General features: G+C 38.4%; 1 protein-coding gene across 1 annotated transcript; it reads left to right on the forward strand.

Annotated features, from left to right (window-relative positions):
- The first annotated feature begins 475 nt into the window (after positions 1–475).
- LOC311078085 (UPF0524 protein C3orf70 homolog A) lies at positions 476–22,525 on the forward strand. The gene is made up of 2 exons (XM_084106768.1): positions 476–997; positions 18,161–22,525. Exons 1-2 carry the CDS (start codon positions 823–825, stop codon positions 18,793–18,795), a joined length of 810 nt encoding a protein of 269 aa, XP_083962894.1. The 5' UTR covers positions 476–822; the 3' UTR covers positions 18,796–22,525.
- Positions 22,526–22,736: the final 211 nt, after the last annotated feature.

The following is a 22,736-nucleotide window of genomic DNA, read 5'->3' on the forward strand; positions in this document are numbered from 1 at the left end:
CCTATACAAAAATGTACTTTATCTGACAGTCCAGTTCAGCTTCGGGTTTGAATACATAGCCTACTTTTCAGGCCTGCATCAAAAATAAGTCGACTAGGTTGCATGAAGCATAGGCCTACTTCATTGATGGTCAAAACCCCTTTTTACCCTATATTAGCAATAGCAACTTCAAGTGCTTCAAAATTTTGCTAGAGAAATTATTAACTGCTTAAGTTCTTGAAGGGAATTATTGGTTCCATTTTGTAAGTTCCTGAAAAACTGAAAGGGTCCGGTGAACTCTAAAATTTGACTCTTGACACTATTTTCCTTTTGGTATAGCCTTACGATAATTTTCTTTTATAGACAACCATGATTCTTTCACAGCCTATAGTCAAGACGAGGGAATTCACGCATGAATTCAGAACATACAAACAGAGAGAGAGAGAGAGAGAGAGAGAGAGAGAGAGAGAGAGAGAGAGAGAGAGAGAGAGAGAGAGAGAGAGAGAGAGAGAGAGAGAGAGAGGCGGGGATCGACGGCGCAAGAGCGAAACGGAAAATCCGTCCTCGACAATAAGCTTCAGTCTCCGCGCCGATCTGAAGCTGTCTACGGACACATACGGCATTTTATAGAATATGCATCATTCATTTCTTTAGAGGTTGAATTGACTGAAAACTTGATGTTTTTGTAACGGTTAGAAGTGGAACTTGGGTTGCCGAAGTCTTGGGCGTATCTCCACTTTTGTTCATTTCTTTTCGAATTGCTAAACAGCCGACGCTGAGCGCATCTGATCTATCCCGAGCGCCCGGCGCTGATGAGGGCTTTGTCGGTGTGATCCGTGCGCGATGGCCGCTTCGGGCGGACAGAAGAGTGAGAAGTTAGATGAAGCTCAGGCTCTAGCGAGGAGTTGCGCAGGGCGACCGGACTTTCTGCCCTGTGATGGACTATCCATCTGCGCCACACACAGCCACGGGAAGTGTTTCAAGCTGCACTGGTGCTGTCATCTGGGCTGGTGCCACTGTAAGTACACGCATACAGCATCGTTGAGACGTGGATAGATAAAATCGAAATTCCTCAAGACTTAAAACTATCACCCACAAAGAGGAGTTTAATAGGTCAGCGCCTCATTTTTTTTTAAGAGCTATTAAGGTTATGTGAGAAAAATGTGTAAAGGACAAATCACAAGCTTTCTAAACATAATTCCCCCCCGTTCAAGGTACCTCTGGGTTGCAATAAAACAAAGATTTCATGCCCAGTCTCAGGGAAATTCTTTTGTTCCCATTTCCCTTCAGTGTTCACGAACGCTGACGTCAGATAAGAGTTTCTTTAGTTTATTTTTAACCAGTTACGATTGAAGGTCTTACATTTGAATATAGTTCACTTAAAAATAACGGAACCTTAAACATCGATTGAAAGTTCCCACAAAAGGTTATTTACAGTGGAATTCTTTAAATTAGCCTATTAAAATGTTTTTGACACAAGAAAAACTGTTGCAGCTGGAACAGCTGGAAAAATGTGAATTTAGGCTACTGTAGGCCTGCTTTGAAATAATCAAAATAGCCTAATCAATAATCAACAATAATAAAAAAGCATACACATCTAAGAGGTATTTTGCTAATCAGACATAAAATAGTCATTAATCTGCTACGTATTTTGTTTTTCCGGTAGAGACGTAATAGCATCTGCTTATCACATATTCTCAGAGGGATGGGGAATCTTGCGTTTGTGCCACTTATGAAATATTAAACAAGTCAATAAATGATGCATACACATCTTATGACGTACCACCACAGTTTGTGAATGTGCATCTAGTTTCTGCTCTTCTAAGCAATAATAGAAGTAGATGGCAAAAAAAGAAAAGAAAAGCGAAATATAAAAAAAAATACAGATGCAGCAACAGCTGCAATATGGTTTTGCATTAGAGTTAGTAATCGACAACTTTATTTATTGTTATGGACACCAATATCTGGAGATAACCATGATCAGATGCACCTTATACCACCGTTGGAGGGAGCTGTTTCTTTTTTCACGTATACTCACATACTATCCCATTGCCCTGCTCTAAACTGCTAAATGTGGACTACAGTAGGCTATAAGGCATTATGCATTTTCTGTAACTTGACTTATAGATGACTAATTCAAAGAGACACCTGGGTCTTTCTCAAAATATGGTGACAAACACTTGAGATTTCAGCCATGAAAAAGTTTGAGAAATCAATATCATTATATAAACCAACTATCATTTAAAACCTAACATTGTTATAAATAATATGCAGTGGTTTGACTATAATGTTTGTTTAAAAGAAGAAAAAAAATAATAATAATAATTTGCAAGGTGCCTGAAAAACCCTTTGTCACCTTCATCTAGAATGACATTTACAGATATTTCATTCATTTATTGCTCTTTTTTTCAAGCAGTGCAAGGTCTAGCAAGTTACATTGATTAATGTGTGTTTGACATTTTGTGTAATTAGTTTTCATTTACAAAATATTTAATGGCATTATATATTGATTTTATTTTAATCAGTGTTTTGAGACATGAAGTCGTGTTTTTCCTTTTGTTAAAATGTATCACTTGTTATAGAGGTGTTACAACCCGTACGTAATTGGTGAACTAAAAAAATAAAGTAAAATCATAATAAGACAAAAACTCAAAGCAAAACTTTGACACCGGTCAAGATTTTTGAGAATGATCCATTACAGTATCTAACTCAAAAGAAGACTCGTAGGGACTTTACAACTGAAGTGAAACTTGCTAAGATTGTACTCTAACGACTATATGTGCATTACAGAGGAAGGCAATAGAGAGATAAAGCTGAGCATTGGGATGTCTTTATAAGGTAGTGATAAGATCAGGCTATTTCTGGTGTCAGGGGTGTCTGATAAAAAAATGGCAGTCATTGTGAGGCTAACAAATGTCATGTGACTGTGAAGGAGGGTGCAGATTCTTTAGATTCCTTCAACCTCACTGTGAAATAATAATCTCAAAATGTGTGTGTGTGTATGTCTGTCTGTGAGAGAGAGAGAGAGAGAGAGAGAGAGAGAGAGAGAGAGAGAGAGAGAGAGAGAGAGAGAGAGAGAGAGAGAGAGAGAGAGAGAGAGAGAGAGAGAGATCAGTGGGAGCTTTTTAAGCACTTTCCCCCGGTTTCACAGACAAGGCTTAAGCCTAGACCCGGACGGACTAAAATGCATTTTTTAACAGTTTTAACCAAAAGCAACTTTCAGTCAGTGTGATTGTTTTGTCTCAAGATGCACACCAGTAATGTTTTTTTCTAAGGCACATTTATAAAAGTCACTTAAATGTCCTAACTGAACTAAGGCCTAATCTAAGCCCTGTCTGTGAAACCAGGCCTTAATAAAAATGATCATTCTTCTGGGAAATGGTTTTCATGGGTTTCAATAGGCAGTCGCATCAGGACTGTTTTTCTGCCAACAGACTGTCTGGTTCTTAAGTCTCACTTCCTGTTTAAGATTGGCACAGCATCACTCTGACGAATTATGAAAGAAAAGTTCTGTGAAGCCAGTATCCACAATCAAGCAAAACCATTCTTGGCTAAACTGTGTTTCAGTCAACCCCCACATCTTGACTTCACTAACGCCTTCCTAGTTTTAAAACAGAGGGAGAAGAACTGTCAAAAAACGTATGTACCTGACTTTGTCTTTTTCCGATTAGCTACGTACAACCCTCTGGCGTGTAGCTCTGAAATGAATACATCTAACAGTTTTGCTTCTTTTCTGACTGACACATTGAAAAGGAAATTAATCAGGAAATGACAGGAAGTTCACATAACTCTTTCAGAGGTCAAGCGCTAGACTGGCCTTGTTGTTAAGTTGGGCTTTTTATCTCAGCTTTAAAAGGTCAGCACAATTTATTCCAAGCTTAAGGTCTCAGCTTTGGCTTTGCTTTTTTAAAGTTCAACCTTTCTCTTTCAGAAAAAAATTTATAACGGTCAAGTCTTTGAGCTTTTAGCCTCACTTAATATAATGACAAAGTACAACATCAAACTCACCCACCATTCGAAACTAAATTGAGAATGCCAGTTAAATTCCAATTAAATTCCTGAATTTGAATTGATGTATCAAAAGGATGCAGAATTGCAATTTGAATGTAAGGGAATAGAATTAAGAGTGATTGAAATTTGAAGAAAAAATAAATAAAAATACGCTGGGGGGAAAAGCAGACTGTGTAGTTGTCAAGTCAAGTCAAGTCACCTTCATTTATATAGTGCTCTTAACAATACAGATTGTTTCAAAGCAGCTTCACAATGATAATAGGAAATTAAAGTCACAGAGATTGTTTTGGCTTTACAGCAGCTCTAGAATAAAGTTATTGTCCAGCTAAAGGTAGTTTAGATTGATTCACTTCCGTCGCAACGATCATTAGTTATTAACTTAGGGGCCGCAAACACGACACCGTTCTAACAGAAAACCCTTAAGTTCTCTCTGCGCAAACTTTAAAAACGCGAACCTGTGAGAACGCTGATGGCGTGCATATGCGTATTACGTGTTTAGTCTATAGGTATGCGCGTTTGAATATATATGTGCACAGGCTTGTAGTCCTTCTGTACAAACCAACCCTCAATAAACTACTTGTCTGGCCTTAAAATTTATAATACAGAATTTTTATCGCTTCTGCGTAGCCACGAGAACCGGAATTATCCCGACAACGTTTTATCTGTACAGAGGTAAAGGGAAGGGAAGGAGGCCTTCATAGGGGAGAGACTAGTTGACACTTCAGGACTGCGTTGTTGTCACATCCAGACGTCCACTTCATCAGATCTGGATACGGCCTGGATCTGGCGGACTGCGGTAAACCTCGGGATAAACAGAGACGCCATTCTTCTTATGATGTAACAAGTACATCAGGATTTTTGGGAAGTGTTCCTGGTTCTGGCTGACCTAATCTATGCAAATAGATAAATAAATCTAATCTAATAAATCTAATAAATCCTGATTGATTTATAGAAGTCTATAATGTGTTATGTGTATGCTAGGTCAAAGAGACGTGTTTTTAGTCTAGCTTTGAACTGACAGAGTGTGTCTGCTTGCCGGACAATGTTAGGAAGACTGTTCCAAAGTTTTGGTGCTAAATAGGAAAAGGTCCTACCGCCAGCAGTCGATTTTGATATTCTAGGCATTCTCAACTGGCCGGAATTTTGAGATCACAATAGACGTAAAGGACTAAAATGCGTTTAGAGCTCGCTCAAGTACCGCAGAGCTAAACCAGTTAGTGCTTTGTAAGTAATCAGCAATATTTAAAAATATATACGATGTTTAATAAGGAGCCAATGTAATGTTGACAGAACTGGGCTAATATGGTCATAATTCCTGGTTCTGGTAAGAACTCGAGCTGCTGCGTTTTGGACCTGCTGTAGTTTGTTTATTAAGCGTGCAGGACAACAACCTATAATAGCATTACAATAATCTAGCCTTGATGTCATGAACACATGAACTAATTGTTCCGAATTTCTCAATGAGAGCATATGATGTAATTTAGATATATTTTTAAGATGGAAAAATGCAGTTTTACAGATACTAGACACGTGACTTTCAAATGAAAGATTGGTATCAAAGAGCACACCCAGGTTCCTAACCGACGACGAAGACTTAACAGAGCAGCCATCAAGAGTTAGACAGTATTCTAGATTATTACGTGAGGAAGTTTTTTTGTCCAATAATTAGAATCTCTGTTTTTTTCAGAATTAAGTAGTAGGAAATTACTAGTCATCCAGTTTTTTATATCAGCTATGCATTCTGTTAATTTTGTGAATTGGTAAGTTTTGTCAGGGCGTGAAGAAATATAGAGCTGAGTATCATCAGCATAACAGTGAAAACTAATGCCATGCTTGCTAATGATATCTCCCAAGCATAGCATGTACAGAGTGAACAGCAGTGGTCCTAGTACTGAGCCTTGTGGTACGCCATACTGAACTTTTGATCGATATGACATCTCTTCATTTACTGCTACAAACTGATAACGGTCAGTTAAGTATGATTTAAACCATGCTAATGCAATTCCACAAATGCCAACATAATTTTTGAGTCTATTTAAAAGAATGTTGTGGTCGGTAGTATCAGATGCAGCACTAAGATCGAGTAACACTAATAGCGAGATACAACCACGATCGGATGATAAGAGCAAATCATTTGTAACTCTAATGAGAGCCGTCTCAGTCTAAATCCTGACTGAAAATCCTCGCAGATACAATTTCTTTCTAAAAAGGAACACAGTTGTGAGGATACCGCCTTTTCTAGTATCTTTGACAGAAAGGGTAGATTCGAGATCGGCTTGTAATTGACTAATTCTGTTGCGTTTTTTTAACAAGCGGTTTAATCATAGCCAGCTTAAAAGTTTTTGGTACGTACACTAATGACAAAGATGAATTAATGATATTAAGAAGAGGATCTATGACCTCTGGAATCATCTCTTTCAGTAGCTTAGTCGGTATAGGGTCTAACATACATGTTGTAGATGATTTAATGAGTTTAGAAAATTCCTTCTCTCCTATAGCAATGAATGGATCAAAATTTTCCTCAAGGAGACTACAATGCACTCCCTGATGTGATACTGTAGTAGACGGTTGCATAGTTATAATTTTCTCCCTGATATTATCAATCTTGTTAGTAAAGAAGTTCAAAAAGTCATTACTGCTGTGCTGCTTGGAAATATCTGGGGTTGAAGATTTATTTAGATTAGATTACATGTTTCAAATAAATACCTAGGGTTTTGTTTATTTTCTTCTAATAGGGTTGTGGACATTTTATGATTTTACTGTATGTGCTGCATAGGAAAATTAAAATCTTGCTGCCATTCTAATTCCGATTCCAATTCAGCATCTTGTATAGTGTGACCATTACAGGAATTATTACATTAGTGGCAATATGTCTACCCAGACACACCCACACCACAACTGTAAAGTTCAGTTGTCACAGTAATTAAGCCATTATCTGTTCTCATTAGAGGGAGGATGTTTATGTCTGCAACACTATGAATATTATGTAAACATGCTAAATTTTAATTTGATACTGCGTGCAGTGTCGCATAGGCTCTCGGGCGGAACCAGTGCTGGTTAAAATGGAACGACAAGGATCCTCCTAGGAGCTTGACTGACATTTGCCCTACTTGTGAGCTGAATTGCATGAGTTGTGCCTTCTTTCATGACCCAGCAAAGTTATTACCAGTATATCACAGAAACTCTTTTAGGTGCTCAGCTAAAAAACACTGATAAATGAATGAATAAATAAATAAATACATGTACATGAACTACTGATTTCAGTTTATGATTTTGTTTTGAGAGTAGAAAAAGACCACAGAGTGCTACAGGAGACATGCAACTACAGTACCACAGTATAAGAGATTGGTTACCAGGAATACATTTCTTATACATAATAGATTTTATACATTTTACATTTCATTGTAAAAAAATATATATTTTATAGAGTTTATATTATATTCTATAGAGTCTGTACATTCTGTATATTTATACAGACATTCTGTACATAGCAAAGTTCAGGAGAAACATACAGTATTTAATGCTGTAGACATCTTAAAAAATATCAGCTGTGCAAAAACTTAGCCCAAGATACCGTACAATACCATTGCTTGTTAGTCTCACACACAGTGAAAAGAAGCCGTACAGTATAAAGCCCAGAGGCAGTTAGAAATGTATTTATACACACTTGCAGGAGTGAATAACTGAATACAGATTGGCTTTGTCCTTTGAGATAAGTCTTTTAGAGGAATTCTCTGCGAACCCTGGGGAATTCTGATGTTTTCTGCTCTCGTATTCCTCTTTTTCTGTCTTTTATTTGTCTTTATTTGTATTTGGGTGCATGCAAACAAACCAGGCATTGTTCTTGTTTACCTCCCTAAAGGTTAGCAGAAAGATATGCGTTTCAGGGACTTCAAAACTTATAGGATGCTTTTAAGAGTTCACTAAATCTGCTGTTTGTGGTTCGATTTTTAGAAATGGAATTTTATTTCCGTATGTTAAAATTGTTGTTTTGCAGCCACCAGATGTCTGTGAGATTTAATATGAATGACATTCCTCCAAAGTGCAAAAACATAATGATATGCTTCAGTCCATTGGCCCTATTGTGTTGGTGTTCTGGGTGTTGTCATGCTATTCTGTAATTGTCAAGCTCTGATGAAAAAGGAAGTGAGAGTGCTACGTTTCTCCCAGCGGGCTGTAGGGCAGGCTATAGCACATTATTCAGTACTATGAGTTAGCTATGTTTAGTGTTAATAATAACATGTCTCCTCACACCGTGTCTAACCCGGACGCGAGCAGCCCAATGCAACACAACAAAAGACAATGGAAACCATTATAACCAGTGATGTTGTCTACACTGGATGCATCGCACTGCAACACGACAAATCCCCGACCTGAAACTGATGCCTCATTGTATTTATGATGTAGCCTACTCCAACTACTCTCGATACTTCTCAAAGGACAAATGGATTTGCAACGGTCGTGGCTGTAGACAATTTCTAGCTGTTGCGGCACGATGTGACGCGTCAATGGTAGTGTCCGGTGTAGACACGGTGTCAGTCTGTCTGGGGTCTCCAAAGGCCTGAGAAGCCACATGGTGCGAGCAAGGGTTATTATCATCAACTAAAACTAAAACTATTGAAAACATTTCTGTAAATGTAAATACAATGACTAAAAATTAAACTAAAATTAACATAACAAAAAATATTACAAAATAATAATATAATATTTAAAGCTAATTCAGAATATTAAAACTAAAATAATTACATAGTTCTGGCATGAAACTCTAGATGGTGCAGGATGATAGGTCTTTAACTTATTGTTAGCAATCATGTCTTCATCTACATAGCTGTAGCGAATTAGCTCAAAAAAGGGAATATATAATTAATAATTATTCATACTGGTTATGATCAATTATTACCTACATATTTTAAATCACCCAAAAAGGGGATACATACAGTAGCCCATGTATTTGTATCTATATATATGGATAATTAATTACAACGAATTATAATCAATTATGAATATACAGATAGGCTAGAATAGATACATTTTCAGAATAATTTTTAACAGAATTAATTTCACATCAAATAATCTGTTTGTCCACCAAACCGACAGTACGATCTTCTTATCAACTCTCATGAAAGGTTATTCTTCTGGTCATGGAGACTAACTTCCCTGTTCTATTAGATTACTATAAAGTACTCAACAATATAAAAGCTTGTAGCTTAAGATCTCACATTTAAGAAACTTTGTTAGGTGAGCAGGAGACAGAGGCAATCAAGCGTATAATGGGTTTTAATAAATGAAACTACAAATACATACGACTATACTTAAACAAAGAATACATATAAACAGAATAACGAAAAGTAAAGAAAGAAAGAGAGAGCAGATCACAGAATGGCAAATATCACAAACAGTTAACCTTTGAGAGCCAGCAAAGAATCAAATCACCTTAAAGCAGCATCTAAATCTCAATAGAAATAATACTTGCATGAATCTTTGGTGCTGAGCAAGAATGTGTGTGTGTGTGTGTGTGTGTGTGTGTGTGTGTGTGTGATGATCTTCGCTGTGTCCGTGAGTTTGAAGCGTTATTTCGGTTCTTCCGGAGAGCGCGTCGTTCGCAGGAAGTTTAAAAGGTTTACTTGAAATTCCACTTGAAGTTGCAGGAAATTCAGGATACGTCCATTTCACCTGGAGATAGAAATGAATGAGCACGGAAGAAAGACTAAAACGTAAGACAAGACAAGACAAGACAAGACTAAGACAAGACCAAGAAGTAAGACATAAGAAGTAAGATGTAAGAATTAAGAGATGAGCCATCATCCTTGTCCTTTAAGGAAGACTTAGTCCACACCTATTTTGGGGGAAGTGACCAATAACACTCAGAAACTTTTAGCGGGAGAGAGTTTCTTTGTCTCCTTCTGACAGCCTAATTTGCATGTTTTATGATGGTGTCCAGAATTGGTCATTTCTACTCCAAAGGATGGTAAATATAGTATAATACATTTTATCGTAACCTATTATATATACTGTATATATATATATATATATATATATATATATATATATATATATATATATATATATAGCTAAGGCAAACCGAGAGGTTTAATTCGTATGTCTGGAAGATACAAAAGTAGAGATACATTCCTACACTTGAATATAAGCGTTTAGAGTTCAACTAACACAGCTAATATGAGGTGGGAAATATACATACACACAGGACTATATCGTATACATTTTGGAATGACTATTATGAGTTAAATGGAAAGAATGTTTGTGTATGTATATTGGTGCATCTCTCAGATGTCTATCCATGCCACCTGGCCTCAGTGCCTGCCGTGGGAGGGGAGTTGAGTTGATAAAGATCTTTTTGAAGCTCACGACGGAGTTTGGAGGTGTTTCTGTGTAACCTCTGCCATGCCACTAAAGTGACAATGGGGCAATTTGATGCAGACTCATTGGCGCTAGGCCTGTGATTTACATGAATGAGTCCAAAAGCTTTCTGAAGCTTAGAACGAATAAGTCATTGTGATTTGTCCAGACGCTACATAGCACAGCTGATTGGTTGCTGTTGCATCAGCGGCCAATGAGCTTGCTGCTCAAACATTCAAATACTTGGCATTGTTTGCTGTTACTGTCTGCAGCACGCTTTCAGAACCCGCCCCCTTCCCCAGCTCCACCTGTATGGATCTGCTACAGGGTAATTCATGTATGTTACATGTGCAACAGCAGCATGTCTTACATGCTCACAGCAATTTCTGTGAATGTATTGGCAGTAGCAAGTCTCGGTACTTGCTCTGCAGCAGCAGCAGCATAGCACATCTATTCCGCCAAGACTAAATACATTAACATTGCCATATCCATGACCATTACCATGCCAATCTCTATTACCATACCAATCCCCTGAGATATGTCATGACAGAACACTGGTTAATCGTGAATCCCTAGGCACCTAAGTGCATACAGTGTAAGCTGATCAATAGGGGCTCCAGGGCCCTCAGTGCTTACAGTGTAAGCTGATCAATAGGGGCTCCAGGGCCATCAGCCTATACAGAGTAAGCCATCAGTCTATACAGTGTAAGCTGCCCAGTAGGGACTTCAGGGCCCTCAGTGCTTACAGTGAAGGTGATTGCCATATAGCACATACAGTGTAAGTTGACCAGTTGGGCCTAAGTACTTACAGTGAAAGTTGTTACTAGGGTCCCCAGGGTCGTCAGCCTATGTAGTGTAAGATCATCACTAGGGGCCCCAGGCCCCTCAGCACATACAGTATAAGCTGTAAGTTAACCACTATAGGGCCCCTTCAAAATATTTAAAATAATTTTTGGACAGGTCCAAACATTTTGTTTAGAGAAACAAGAATAATGATTGTGATGTTCAGAAGTCTGAATCTGATTAAGCCTAAATATAATCTTGCTCAAATTATTGCTAAAAAATGAATATGATGCTCAGTGTAGCATAAGCACAGCATGAGATGATGGTCAGTCTGTTCTTGAAGCCAGCCTGGACTGGGGCTAGTAAACCTCTAAGACACACACAGATAGACAGTGAGAGTTTTACCTGCGAGAAATTCACACTAAGGGATTTTCATGGCCTTCATGATCAGTCTTCACCCAAACCCACCTTCGCACTTTTCTGGGAGCAGTCCAATGTGTAATTACAGATGATCAGGACAGAGATATAGTGTAGGAGTGTAGGACTCATCTCCTCTCATCTGTGACTTCACTTTTCCAATTATGGTTCTCTCTCAACCTTTTATCAAAATGCATATTTCACACAGTCTGAAAGGCAGCCACCCTCACCAGGTGGTTCTTGACAGTCTGTTATGAGAGTGCAACAAGACAGACGCAAATCTCAAGTTGTGTCAGGCAAATCCTTTAAATAGAAGCTATATTTTTTCCAAATGCTCCAAACTTTTGGCATAGCAGCCACTCACTGTTAATATGAAGTACACTGCAGAGAGAGAGAGAGAGTAGAGCTATCACAGTGAAAAGGGTTTTACGCGTGTACATCCTGACAGATCATCTAAAATATGAAAATAAAAATTGAAATCGTACATTATTTTATCACCGTTATGTCATTTCAGTCCATATGCTGTTGTTTTTCAAGGGGAACACAAAAATAGGATTTTTGAAGGATCATTGCACAACTATTTTCTATATAATGACTGTTCATAGGAACCATGTCTGTATATACAACCCCAAATCAGAAAAAGTTGGGACACTGTACAAATTGTGAATAAAAACAGAATGCAATGATGTGGAAGTTTCAAATTTCAATATTTTATTAAGAATACAACATAGATGACATATCAAATGTTTAAACTGAGAAAATGTATAATTTTAAGGGAAAAATAAGTTGATTTTAAATTTCATGGCATCAACACATCTCAAAAAAGTTGGGACAAGGCCATGTTTACCACTGTGTGGCATCCCCTCTTCTTTTTATAACAGTCTGCAAACGTCTGGGGACTGAGGAGACAAGTTGCTCAAGTTTAGGAATAGGAATTTTGTCCCATTCTTGTCTAATACAGGCTTCTAGTTGCTCAACTGTCTTAGGTCTTCTTTGCCGCATCTTCCTCTTTATGATGCACCAAATGTTTCTATGGGTGAAAGATCTGGACTGCAGGCTGGCCATTTCAGTACCCGGATCCTCTAGCAGCCATGATGTTGTAATTGATGCAGTATGTGGTCTGGCATTGTCATGTTGGAAAATGCAAGGTCTTCCCTGAAAGAGACGACGTCTGGATGGGAGCATATGTTGTTCTAGAACTTGGATATACCTTTCAGCATTGATGGTGCCTTTCCAGATGTGTAAGCTGCCCATGCCACACGCACTCATGCAACCCCATACCATCAGAGATGCAGGCTTCTGAACTGAGCGCTGATAACAACTTGGGTTGTCCTTGTCCTTGACATGGAGTCACAGTTTTCCAAAAAGAACTTCAAATTTTGATTCGTCTGACCACAGAACAGTTTTCCACTTTGCCACAGTACATTTTTAATGAGCCTTGGCCCAGAGAGTTTTAGCCGGCAACGGCGAATGGCACGGTGGATTGTGTTCACCGACAATGTTTTCTGGAAGTATTCCTGAGCCCATGTTGTGATTTCCATTACAGTAGCATTCCTGTATGTGACGCAGTGCCGTCTAAGGACCCGAAGATCACGGGCATCCAGTATGGTTTTCCAGCCTTGACCCTTACGCACAGAGATTGTTCCAGATTCTCTGAAACTTTGGATGACATTATGCACTGTAGATGATGATAACTTCAAACTCTTTGCAATTTTTCTCTGAGAAACTCCTTTCTGATATTGCTCCACTATTTTTCGCCGCAGCATTAGGGGAATTGGTGATCCTCTGGCCATCTTGACTTCTGAGAGACACTGCCACTCTGAGAGGCTCTTTTTATACCCAATCATGTTGCCAATTGACCTAATAAGTTGCAAATTGGTCCTCCAGCTGTTCCTTATATGTACATTTAACTTTTCCGGCCTCTTATTGCTACCTGTCCCAACTTTTTTGGAATGTGTAGCTCTCATGAAATCCAAAATGAGCCAATATTTGGCATGACATTTCAAAATGTCTCACTTTCAACATTTGATATGTTATCTATATTCTATTGTGAATAAAATATAAGTTTATGAGATTTTTAAATTATTCCATTCCTTTTTTACTCACAATTTGTACAGTGTCCCAACTTTTTCTGATTTGGGGTTGTATATAATCTTTAAAATAATCACATATCATTGAGTCATTGAGTTGAACTCAGTGTATGGAACTGTATTTTATTTCAGAGAAGAAGGAGGGTCAAACAGGTTTGTAATAACATTAGGGTGAATATAAGGACAGAAATGTAATTTTTTTTTTTTTGGGGGGGGGGGAGTAATCCTTTAGCGCTACACACTGAAGCCATGAAACCTGTTGAGAAAGATCACCATAGCTGGTCATCAATCTATGTTCTGTTTTCATCTAGCTTAACTACCTTAACCAGACTTCCATAGTGAAACATCAAAATCATAATGTTGTTTGACCAGCTTCACCAAATAGGATTTGTTGGCTATTAACCTACAATATCAGCACAAAACTAGCAAGACCAGCACCAAAGCATATATAAGAATACAGTAAATACAATAAAAACGTACTCAAAATTTCAATATTGTAGACAGTCAAAAGTTCAAGTCATTGGTTTGCAATTAAGAGTTAGTTCAATCTAATGCATGAACAATGTTTAGAAGTCGCTGATTTGCATCAATTTATTTCAAAAGTAACTGTGATTAAGTCAAAATGGTGCCTCTATTGAATCGGATTCAAGTTTATAGTCTTAAGTGTTCATTTCTGAAAGCTCAGACTGCATGTGTGTAAAACAGGATATGGAAAGTCCTGGTCACATCTGCCTGGAAACCCTGATTGTACATCAGGCTTTGTTTACACAACATTTGTATATGCACAAGAAATCAAAGCCTAAAAATAAGACAACAAATCATGGGATTAGTTATTATCTGTAGACACATTTTGTGGTACACAGTCAGCAGAGACTTTAAAGTCCCCTTTCTCCCTAAAAGGACCTTTAGTGATTCTTCACTGATAAAATGCAATACTTACTGGATCACTTATTTATATGTACCAAGTATAATATCTCATATATTTCATCAAGTAACTGAAACATGAGGATGGACAGAACAGACTGGTAACAGCAGCTCTGAATCTTTCAATGGATGTGTAAATGGTGCAGATGTGTTTTCAATTAGGTACAGTGCTCCCATCCTAGCACTTAGCACAGACTGCTAACCCATCCATGGGCTTACGGTCAATGATTTGTAATGTGCCTATAATATAATACTGTAATATATGGTTGCATCAGGCTTTAGTGGTACATTGTTATCTGTCATGTGCAGAATGACCCAAATACTGAGCTGATTTAGCAGAATGGTTATGACTACTTGCATCAAACGGTTAGCTTATCAAACAATCTACATTGATTTTTTTTAAAAACAATTCACCACCAGATTGGATGAAAAAAGAAAAACTAAATCAACCTCAAAATTCATTAGCTTTAAACAGCTGCAAATTTGTATCACTATCGATGCATAAGGATGTAGTGTAACGACACCCAGTTCCAGGAATGTACTAATATGTTGTTGATAAAAACATAGTGTTAACTAATAATTGTTGCAAACTGGTACTACCAACAAAATATTAGTGCATTCCTGAAACTGGGCGTCGTTACACTACATCCTTATGCATCGCTTTCTGCCAGGACTTTTTACAGGCTTTGCCCAAATCACGGAAGTGACCTCGACGTCCGGGTTAGCGGTAACATAAGCCATCAGACAAGTGTTATTTAAATAAACAAATAAACTCCTGATGTACTTAGGGGGGGGGGGGGGGGGGGGGTTGGCTTGGGGGGGTGTTTGGCTTGATGTCATGGTGCAAAGGACTCTAGGTTGAAATTACTCTGAACCATCCCTTTAATGAAGTCACGAGTACTGAACCCAAGCTTTTAGATGATAAATAATGAACTTGTGAAAACATTTAGTTCAGTGGCACACACCCGATGCAGAAATTACCTACGGATTTAAAAAAAAAAAAATGATCAGACAACATACAGTTTCAGCATACAGATCAGACAACAGTTTACTCAGTCTGGGAGATGGTGACGGATAGACTATAATACACAGGCATTTCCTTTCAAGGCCAGTAGGAATGTTTTTGCTCCCTTGTACCTAAGAAAGTCTTTCTTTATTGGAAGCTTAATCTGAAAAGACAGACATGATGGTTACAATTACAGTGGCTGAAGAATACTTGTTCTCAACAGGATGTTGATGTGATTATTACGCAGGAAGGTTTTTTCTTCATGGCTAAGAGTTTTTGTACAGGCCTCAAGGCATCTATCATTTCACATTTCACACTTGACTGCAAACACTGCTATTTCAGATCCATAGTGATGTGGAGGCAATTGTTAAGTGGATACATTCATCCTTTTTTCAAATTCTGTAGCTTGGCAGTTGAAAAAGTGCAAGTCTACAGTCTCAAAAATTGCCAGTGACTGTACTGAATGGTGGGATTAGAAGCATTGGTTCTTTTTCCTACGGTTAACTGGTGCAAGTCTTTTTTACTTTAAAAAAAAAAAAAATTATCAATGAGGTAGACCTGTTCTGTCTTCTTTTTCCCTCCAACACAGATTAGCATTCATCCTACCACAGCTAACATGACAAATCTGGGCATATAAACAGTCTATTTAAGTGGATCCCTTACATCACATGCTTTGAATTAAATTTATGTCATGGTCTGTTCATATGATTCAGATTCATTCAAGTTCCCTGTACAGTTTTTTCTTATTTTGAATGTCCTATTTAAAAAGAAAATTGGGTGGGATTTTTGCCTTTATTGTAAAGGATAGTAGACAGGAAGCAATGTGGGAAAGAAAGGGGCAGAATAGGAAAAGTACCTCTAGCCAAGACTCGGACTCAGGTCGCCTGAAGCACAACCACGCCAAGTGTCAGTACACTGCCCACAAGGCTATTGGCTCCAACAACATGCTCTTTATTATATATTTAAGCTATTATAAGCTAAACAACCCCTCCCAGTCCTTGTTCTTGTAATTAGCAAAATAAGACCCGTATTTAGGCTGACTTCATCTAAATAAAGCAGACACAGGACTGAGAGACTGAAAGACTGAAAGAAATAGCATTGCCAACTAAGGAAGGACAGACATAATGAAAAATTCAGTGTTTACCTAATCTTCAGATTCTCATTGCCTTCCAATCACATTACAAATTGGGTGTGAAGAAAGAGAGACAGAAAGAGATGTGTTTGCCAGGAAAGTAGTTTGTTTGGCAAAGCAGAACGGTGTACATTAACCTGCAACTGATGTCTGTAATAAGAGCTCATTCTATGTCTGTCAATGCTGTTTGAGGTGTTTCCCCTTTTTTAGGGTTAAAATGAATGGTAAATCTAGAAGGTGCAAAAAATAACGGGACAGAGCAGATAAAAGCGAAATGCTTATTCGGACCAGATGTCTGAGACACCACACAGCTTTATTTCATCTCTAAATAAGAGTAGAGATTTGGATTAGATGGAAATGATTCTTACTCCAGCTTTACAGCCAGCTGGGCATTGGAATGTTCCAGAGTGAAGAATCCATTCCATCTCTGTAGGGAATTCTGCCTTTGAGATACTGGTTATCACACTCAAACTTCTTTCACTGCATGGGTGAAATGCAGTGGAATTGCTTTTAGATGAGATACACCTGTGAACTTTTTTTACAAGAGACTGTTAAGACTGACTGCAAAAAATGCTCCAAAAACTATGGAGTTAAATGAGAACAAAATTCTGTATTATGAATGCTTGCTCTTGTCACTCATGATTATATGCCTCAAGTGCTCCACTTTTAGATAACCAGTGATTTTGTGGGTCAATTAAATAATGCTCATATTTGTAATACAGATCTATGAATTTATCCAAATTCATTCATGATTGGCATGTTTATTATTTGTGAATTAAAATATATTTTTTTATGTTTTTGGGGGTAATATATTCATTAATGTGAGGCTGATACAATTGTCCTGATAAAAATAAAAATAAAATAAAAGACTCATCCTATAAAATATTATTATATTTAGTATTAGAAATGATTTCTGCCTATATATATATATAATTATTATTATTTTATTTTTTTTCATAACCTTGAGTTCCCTTATACATGTCTGTTCTATGATCTCTAAAGTTGAAAATATGCCACATTCTCTCTTTGCTGCACAAAAGAGTGCTGGTTTCGAAAGAATCAATTCTGTCCTCTGTGAAAGAGTAACACTTTCAGATTAGTAACCCGTGTTGTACAGTACAAGTATCTGGCAACTTATAACACCATCTATCACAGCTATCACTAGCACAGCAGGCAAATCTATGTGAGCTCAATAATATAACAACTCTCCAATGGTATTTGAATATAAGTTTTCAGCAAGAACATATTTATTCTTGCTCAACCTCATTTTCCTCGAACCCACCTTTCGTCATCTATTTCTTGAGTGAGTTCTCTCACATTCAGTCAAGGATATCAGTGTCTCATGCTGCTCACATATTCTTTGTTTTGGGGCATCTATTGCATTCAATACATATGAATGTACATTACGAATGTTATTCTTTGCTTTTGAAAGGCAAAAAGCTCCTCTTTTTCTCGTTACAGGTAAATACGTCTACCAACCCATGACCAGTGTATGCCAACTTCCCAGCACATTGGTTCCAGTTGACCCCTCAGGTCACACCCACACCATGAACCTGTCCATCTCCCTGGCTGAACGCTTTCTTAGGACGGCTCCCAAGTTCCAGGCTCCACCCTGCCTAGAGTCTCCCAAGTTCTGTGTTATCTCTGACCTCTTTGTGGATGATTACATGGTCAAACGTATCAATGGTAAGATGTGTTATGTGCAAAGGCCACCTCCACCGAATCCCACACACCAACCCCAAACGCCGGCATCTCAACCTGCAACCCAACGTACCAACAAGCACAGACAGCAAGTGGGCCCAACTGTTAAACACGGTCAACCAAGCGAGAAGATCTCAGGCCCTAAAATGGACCACTGCTCCTCTCCCTCCAGCTCAGAAGACTCAGGAATAAATGCATTGGGTCTGCACTACATGGAATCATGCGATGAGGACTCCTGCGTGGATGATGATGATGATGAGGAAGAAGAGGATGACGAGCTGAGTACTGATGGGGACTCCAGTCCCGCTAGCCTCTGGGACCAGGATGAATGCACTTTACTGTCACCGTCCAAATCAATGGTTGAGATCATTGAGAAGATTGAGACTACTGTTTGACTTGCCTGTCAGTTAATGCCACAGTTGGAATTCTTTAGTCACGGAAACACTTCTCTATACTATCCTATCTGCAGGTGCATGAGTTCGATGAGCCAGTGCAAGCACACACTCCCTGTTATGGCAATGCCATCTGAGATTGTCCCAGAAAAACCCTTGAGAGATGAGTCATGGAGACTTCCTGTACTTACTACAACTCTCATTTTCCCTATAGTCTGTTACGCATGGTGAGGCTAATGTAGGTTACACTCAAGTAAGTACGCTGACATATACATATCGTCAGAACTATGACCAAATGGGACTCAATACATGATAGAATATTTCATGGATGAACAGATGTATCAAATTCAAACTCAAAAACATGAGGCTACCCAGGGTATGTCTTTCCCTAGAGAGCTCAGCCTCTGTCCAATGCATTTAAGTGGAAGAGGGGATGGCTGATGCAATATGGAGAGATCTAGACTAAGACGGTCTGTGTGTGTTACGAGGATAGAGAGTGCTACAAAGATAGAAGGAGAAAGAGTGAGGCAGAGAGAGAGGCTTTCAGCGTCCTGTTAGCAGGATCAGTTAGAACAGTGGCTAAATCATGCATGAGCTCAGAGGACGGTAATGAAACTTTGTGATGAAAGGCGATTGAAGCTCTGTGCTTGAGGGAATGTCCTTTAGCTCAAACTCTCTCACACACAGAGATTCCCTAGAGGCTAAGGCAAGGTACATGAGGGTTTCTTGTCTGGCATCAAACTATGTGGGAAGGACCCATCCTCCCATCCTCAAAGTCCTCAAGGTTTTCCTCAAGGCTTCTTTAGGAGTGGCATACAACTTTTTGACAATCAGTTATAGAAAAAGTAGGTTTAAGATGAATTGAGAAAGAGGAAAGAATAAAATTGTGTCATTTGTCTCCTAGGAACCTCATTGTGATCTTTGTTCCATTTTGTCAAGCGCCTGTACCACTTTGTTTGAAGTATATGTGGTGTTACTGTACATCGACAAAGCCAAAGGACTGCTTAGGGGCCGTTCACACAAGGGACAGGGTCTTGCGTACATCTGCATTATTTTTTTAATTTGTTGGTCTATGTAAATGTGATAGACAGATGTTATTTGTCTTTACAGAACATCTCAATGTTTTTTTAGTTTTACAACAGAAGAGAAAAAAGTCATACAGGTTTGGAATGACATAAAGGTCAGTAAATGATGACAGAATTTTTGGATGAACCATCCCTTTAATATGCCACATCAAGTTACGACAAATCTGAGGATTTAGCCAGGATATGTTCATTTAAATATGGACAAGTGTATTGAGGGTTTATATTAGGAACAATGCACAGAAAGTAATGCTCCTGTAACATTTATATTCATGCATTTTGGAGATACTGTTTACAAAGCTTGCATTGCATTCAAGGTATACGTTTCTTTTGAGTTTGTGCATTCCAAGGGAATCAAACCCATGGCCTTGGTGTTTCTAGTGCCAGGCCTGATCAGGAATGCTATAAACCAGCCTTCAGGTCAGTTCCATTGCCCCTGTCTAGCTGTATTTAACGCAAGAACACACCCTGTGTGAAGAGTCCCTTAGTGTCACTGAAATCAAATCTTTGAGACCTACTCTGGCTGCAACAGTTTCAGTTATTCTTAAGGGTCTAAGAACATTTACTCCATTCAGACTTGACATAGCATCTCCAGGTCTCATTTAATACTTGTATTCAAGTTCATCTAATTGTATTGAGACCAAAAATAAGACAACCCAAGCACAGTTATAGACTGGCCAAAAATGGAGGGAAAAGTCAGGACTTGTGTGTCAAGAAGAGCTTCTTTACCCTGGTTTATTAAGCACATGAAACCACTCCATGGTTTGTTTCTGTGACGACTTGACTTAGGGGTCAGCCATATTGTAGACCAGGGGTGCCCAGTCCTATTCCTGGAGATGTAACTACCTGCAAATTTCTGCTCCAACCCTGATAACTAAAAAATGTGTTTTGGCCATTCATTTACACAACAACAGTGTTTTGGGGCCTAAACAAATGCAAATACATGAATCTGTGTAAACGGTGACGGCATGCACATGCGTATTACGTGTTTAGTCTATAGGCATGCACGTTTGGCACAATTGCTCTGTAAAAGAATGCTTATGTGCACAGGTGCGTTGTCTTTATTTACAAAGTGACATCACCACCTACTTGCCTGGCATGCATAATACAGCGCTTTTAGTTGTTTTCGCGGATCCATGTAAATGGGGATCATTTTGACAATGTTGTCATCTGTACAAAGAGAAAACGTTTCCGTTTTTACAACATCGTTGTCGGATTCAGGAGCATCCAACACAGGTCAATCCAACACACCTGTCTGTAATTATAAAGTGCTCCTGAAGATCTTAATTAGCTGGTTCACTTGTGTTTGATCAGCTGATTGGAGCTGAACTTTGCAGGAACAGATCTCCAGGAACAGGATTGGGAACCCCATTTGTAGACAAAGTATGCATCCGAAATCGTATACTTATAACTATACTATATAGCTGGTGAAAAACCAAACGAGACAAAAGAAGTATGTCCAAATTAACAGTACTCATAAAACTGTAGGCAAAAAGTACCTGGATGACCTACTATTTCCGGTGAGATTCTGAAGTGTGCATACGATGGACACTTTACTATCCCATGAGGCCACAGGAGAAAGAATTTGTAAAATGCAACTGCCCCTTTGTCACATGATAATGAAAACATGGTGGATGTAGTAGGCCTACGTCCAGATTGCACTCATACTACACACATTCATACTATTTAGACCATACTTTTTTAGTGGTTGCGAAGTAATTACTTATTCAAAGTTAGCACCTATTCAATGCGATTTCGGATGCAGCTTAAAGGGCCGTTCACACAGAATGCATTTTTTTTCATTCCACTGCGTTACTTTTCCATTGTTTTTCAACGTAAACACTCTATACGGACGTCTTTAATAGTTGCGCTCTAGTCTCGCGTATTTTGCAGCGTCTCGCGCACGACACAGTGTTTTTTTTGGGGGTTTTTTAACGCGGCAAGTTAAAAGAAGTTCAACTTTTTTAAAAAAATGCGTCTCTAGACCTTGCACTTTTTTTTTCCGTTCCATTGACCAGCGTCTTGTGTTTTTAACAGCAAAAACGTGTTTTGTGTGAACCGGCCCTAAGTGTCTGATCGCACTGCTGTCACTGCTGAGATGGAATACACTCCTACATGAAATATCAAAACTGCACAGAGAATTCACACATCAATGTCTTGCTCCATATTTATTAAAGGGATTTCAACTTTAACCAAAAACTTTATGACAGTATATTTGCTAATTATGGGACTATGAGCTGAGACTGCCAAGGATGTACTAACTGGATGAAAACCAATTGAAGTTATGGCTCAAAGATGTAACACTAGCTTAACGTCTGCTAAACCTATGTAATATATAAGCACATATTTAACCTCACTGCCTGAACAAAATGATCCATTTTGGAGTTATGCTGAAAATCTGATGGAAACTGATCATCACTGAAGGAACACAATCCATAGATGGTGCAGGTGTGATTCTCTCATTGTTACAGAATGAATGAATATGACTATCCCTGTCTCTGCAGTTTCATATCAGGGACTGATACTGTAGCTACAAAAAATATACTGTAGATACACAAATGTTTAGCAAATATTAAAATATACCCCTTTTCTCCTTTTTTCTTAAATCAATTATTGTTACTTACCTTTTTTTTTCTTATAAAGAAATATTGAAAATAAGAAATGTTTCTGTCTTTCTTTCTGAAAATATGTTGATGTTAGTGGAACTCAGAAACTACCGTGATGTATTTCACAGAAATGTTTTTGTGTGATTCTTGAGCTGTTAAAGGCTAACTGCTTTGGCCTTTTAATCCTAGATAATCCTAGAGAAGTTCCAGTTCAATTTGCCACCTTCATTATCAGAAAAGAGGACATGTGGGAATC

This window comes from Abramis brama, assembly GCF_963993115.1.
Source record: "Abramis brama genome assembly, chromosome: 2".
Lineage (NCBI taxonomy): Eukaryota > Metazoa > Chordata > Actinopteri > Cypriniformes > Leuciscidae > Abramis > Abramis brama.

Bases quoted from the DNA above. Each gene is read 5' to 3' on its own strand.
- LOC311078085 (XM_084106768.1), top strand. From the start codon at position 823: ATGGCCGCTTCGGGCGGACAGAAGAGTGAGAAGTTAGATGAAGCTCAG. The intron at 998-18,160 runs GTAAGTACACGC...TTCTCGTTACAG, and splicing joins TCATCTGGGCTGGTGCCACT to GTAAATACGTCTACCAACCC.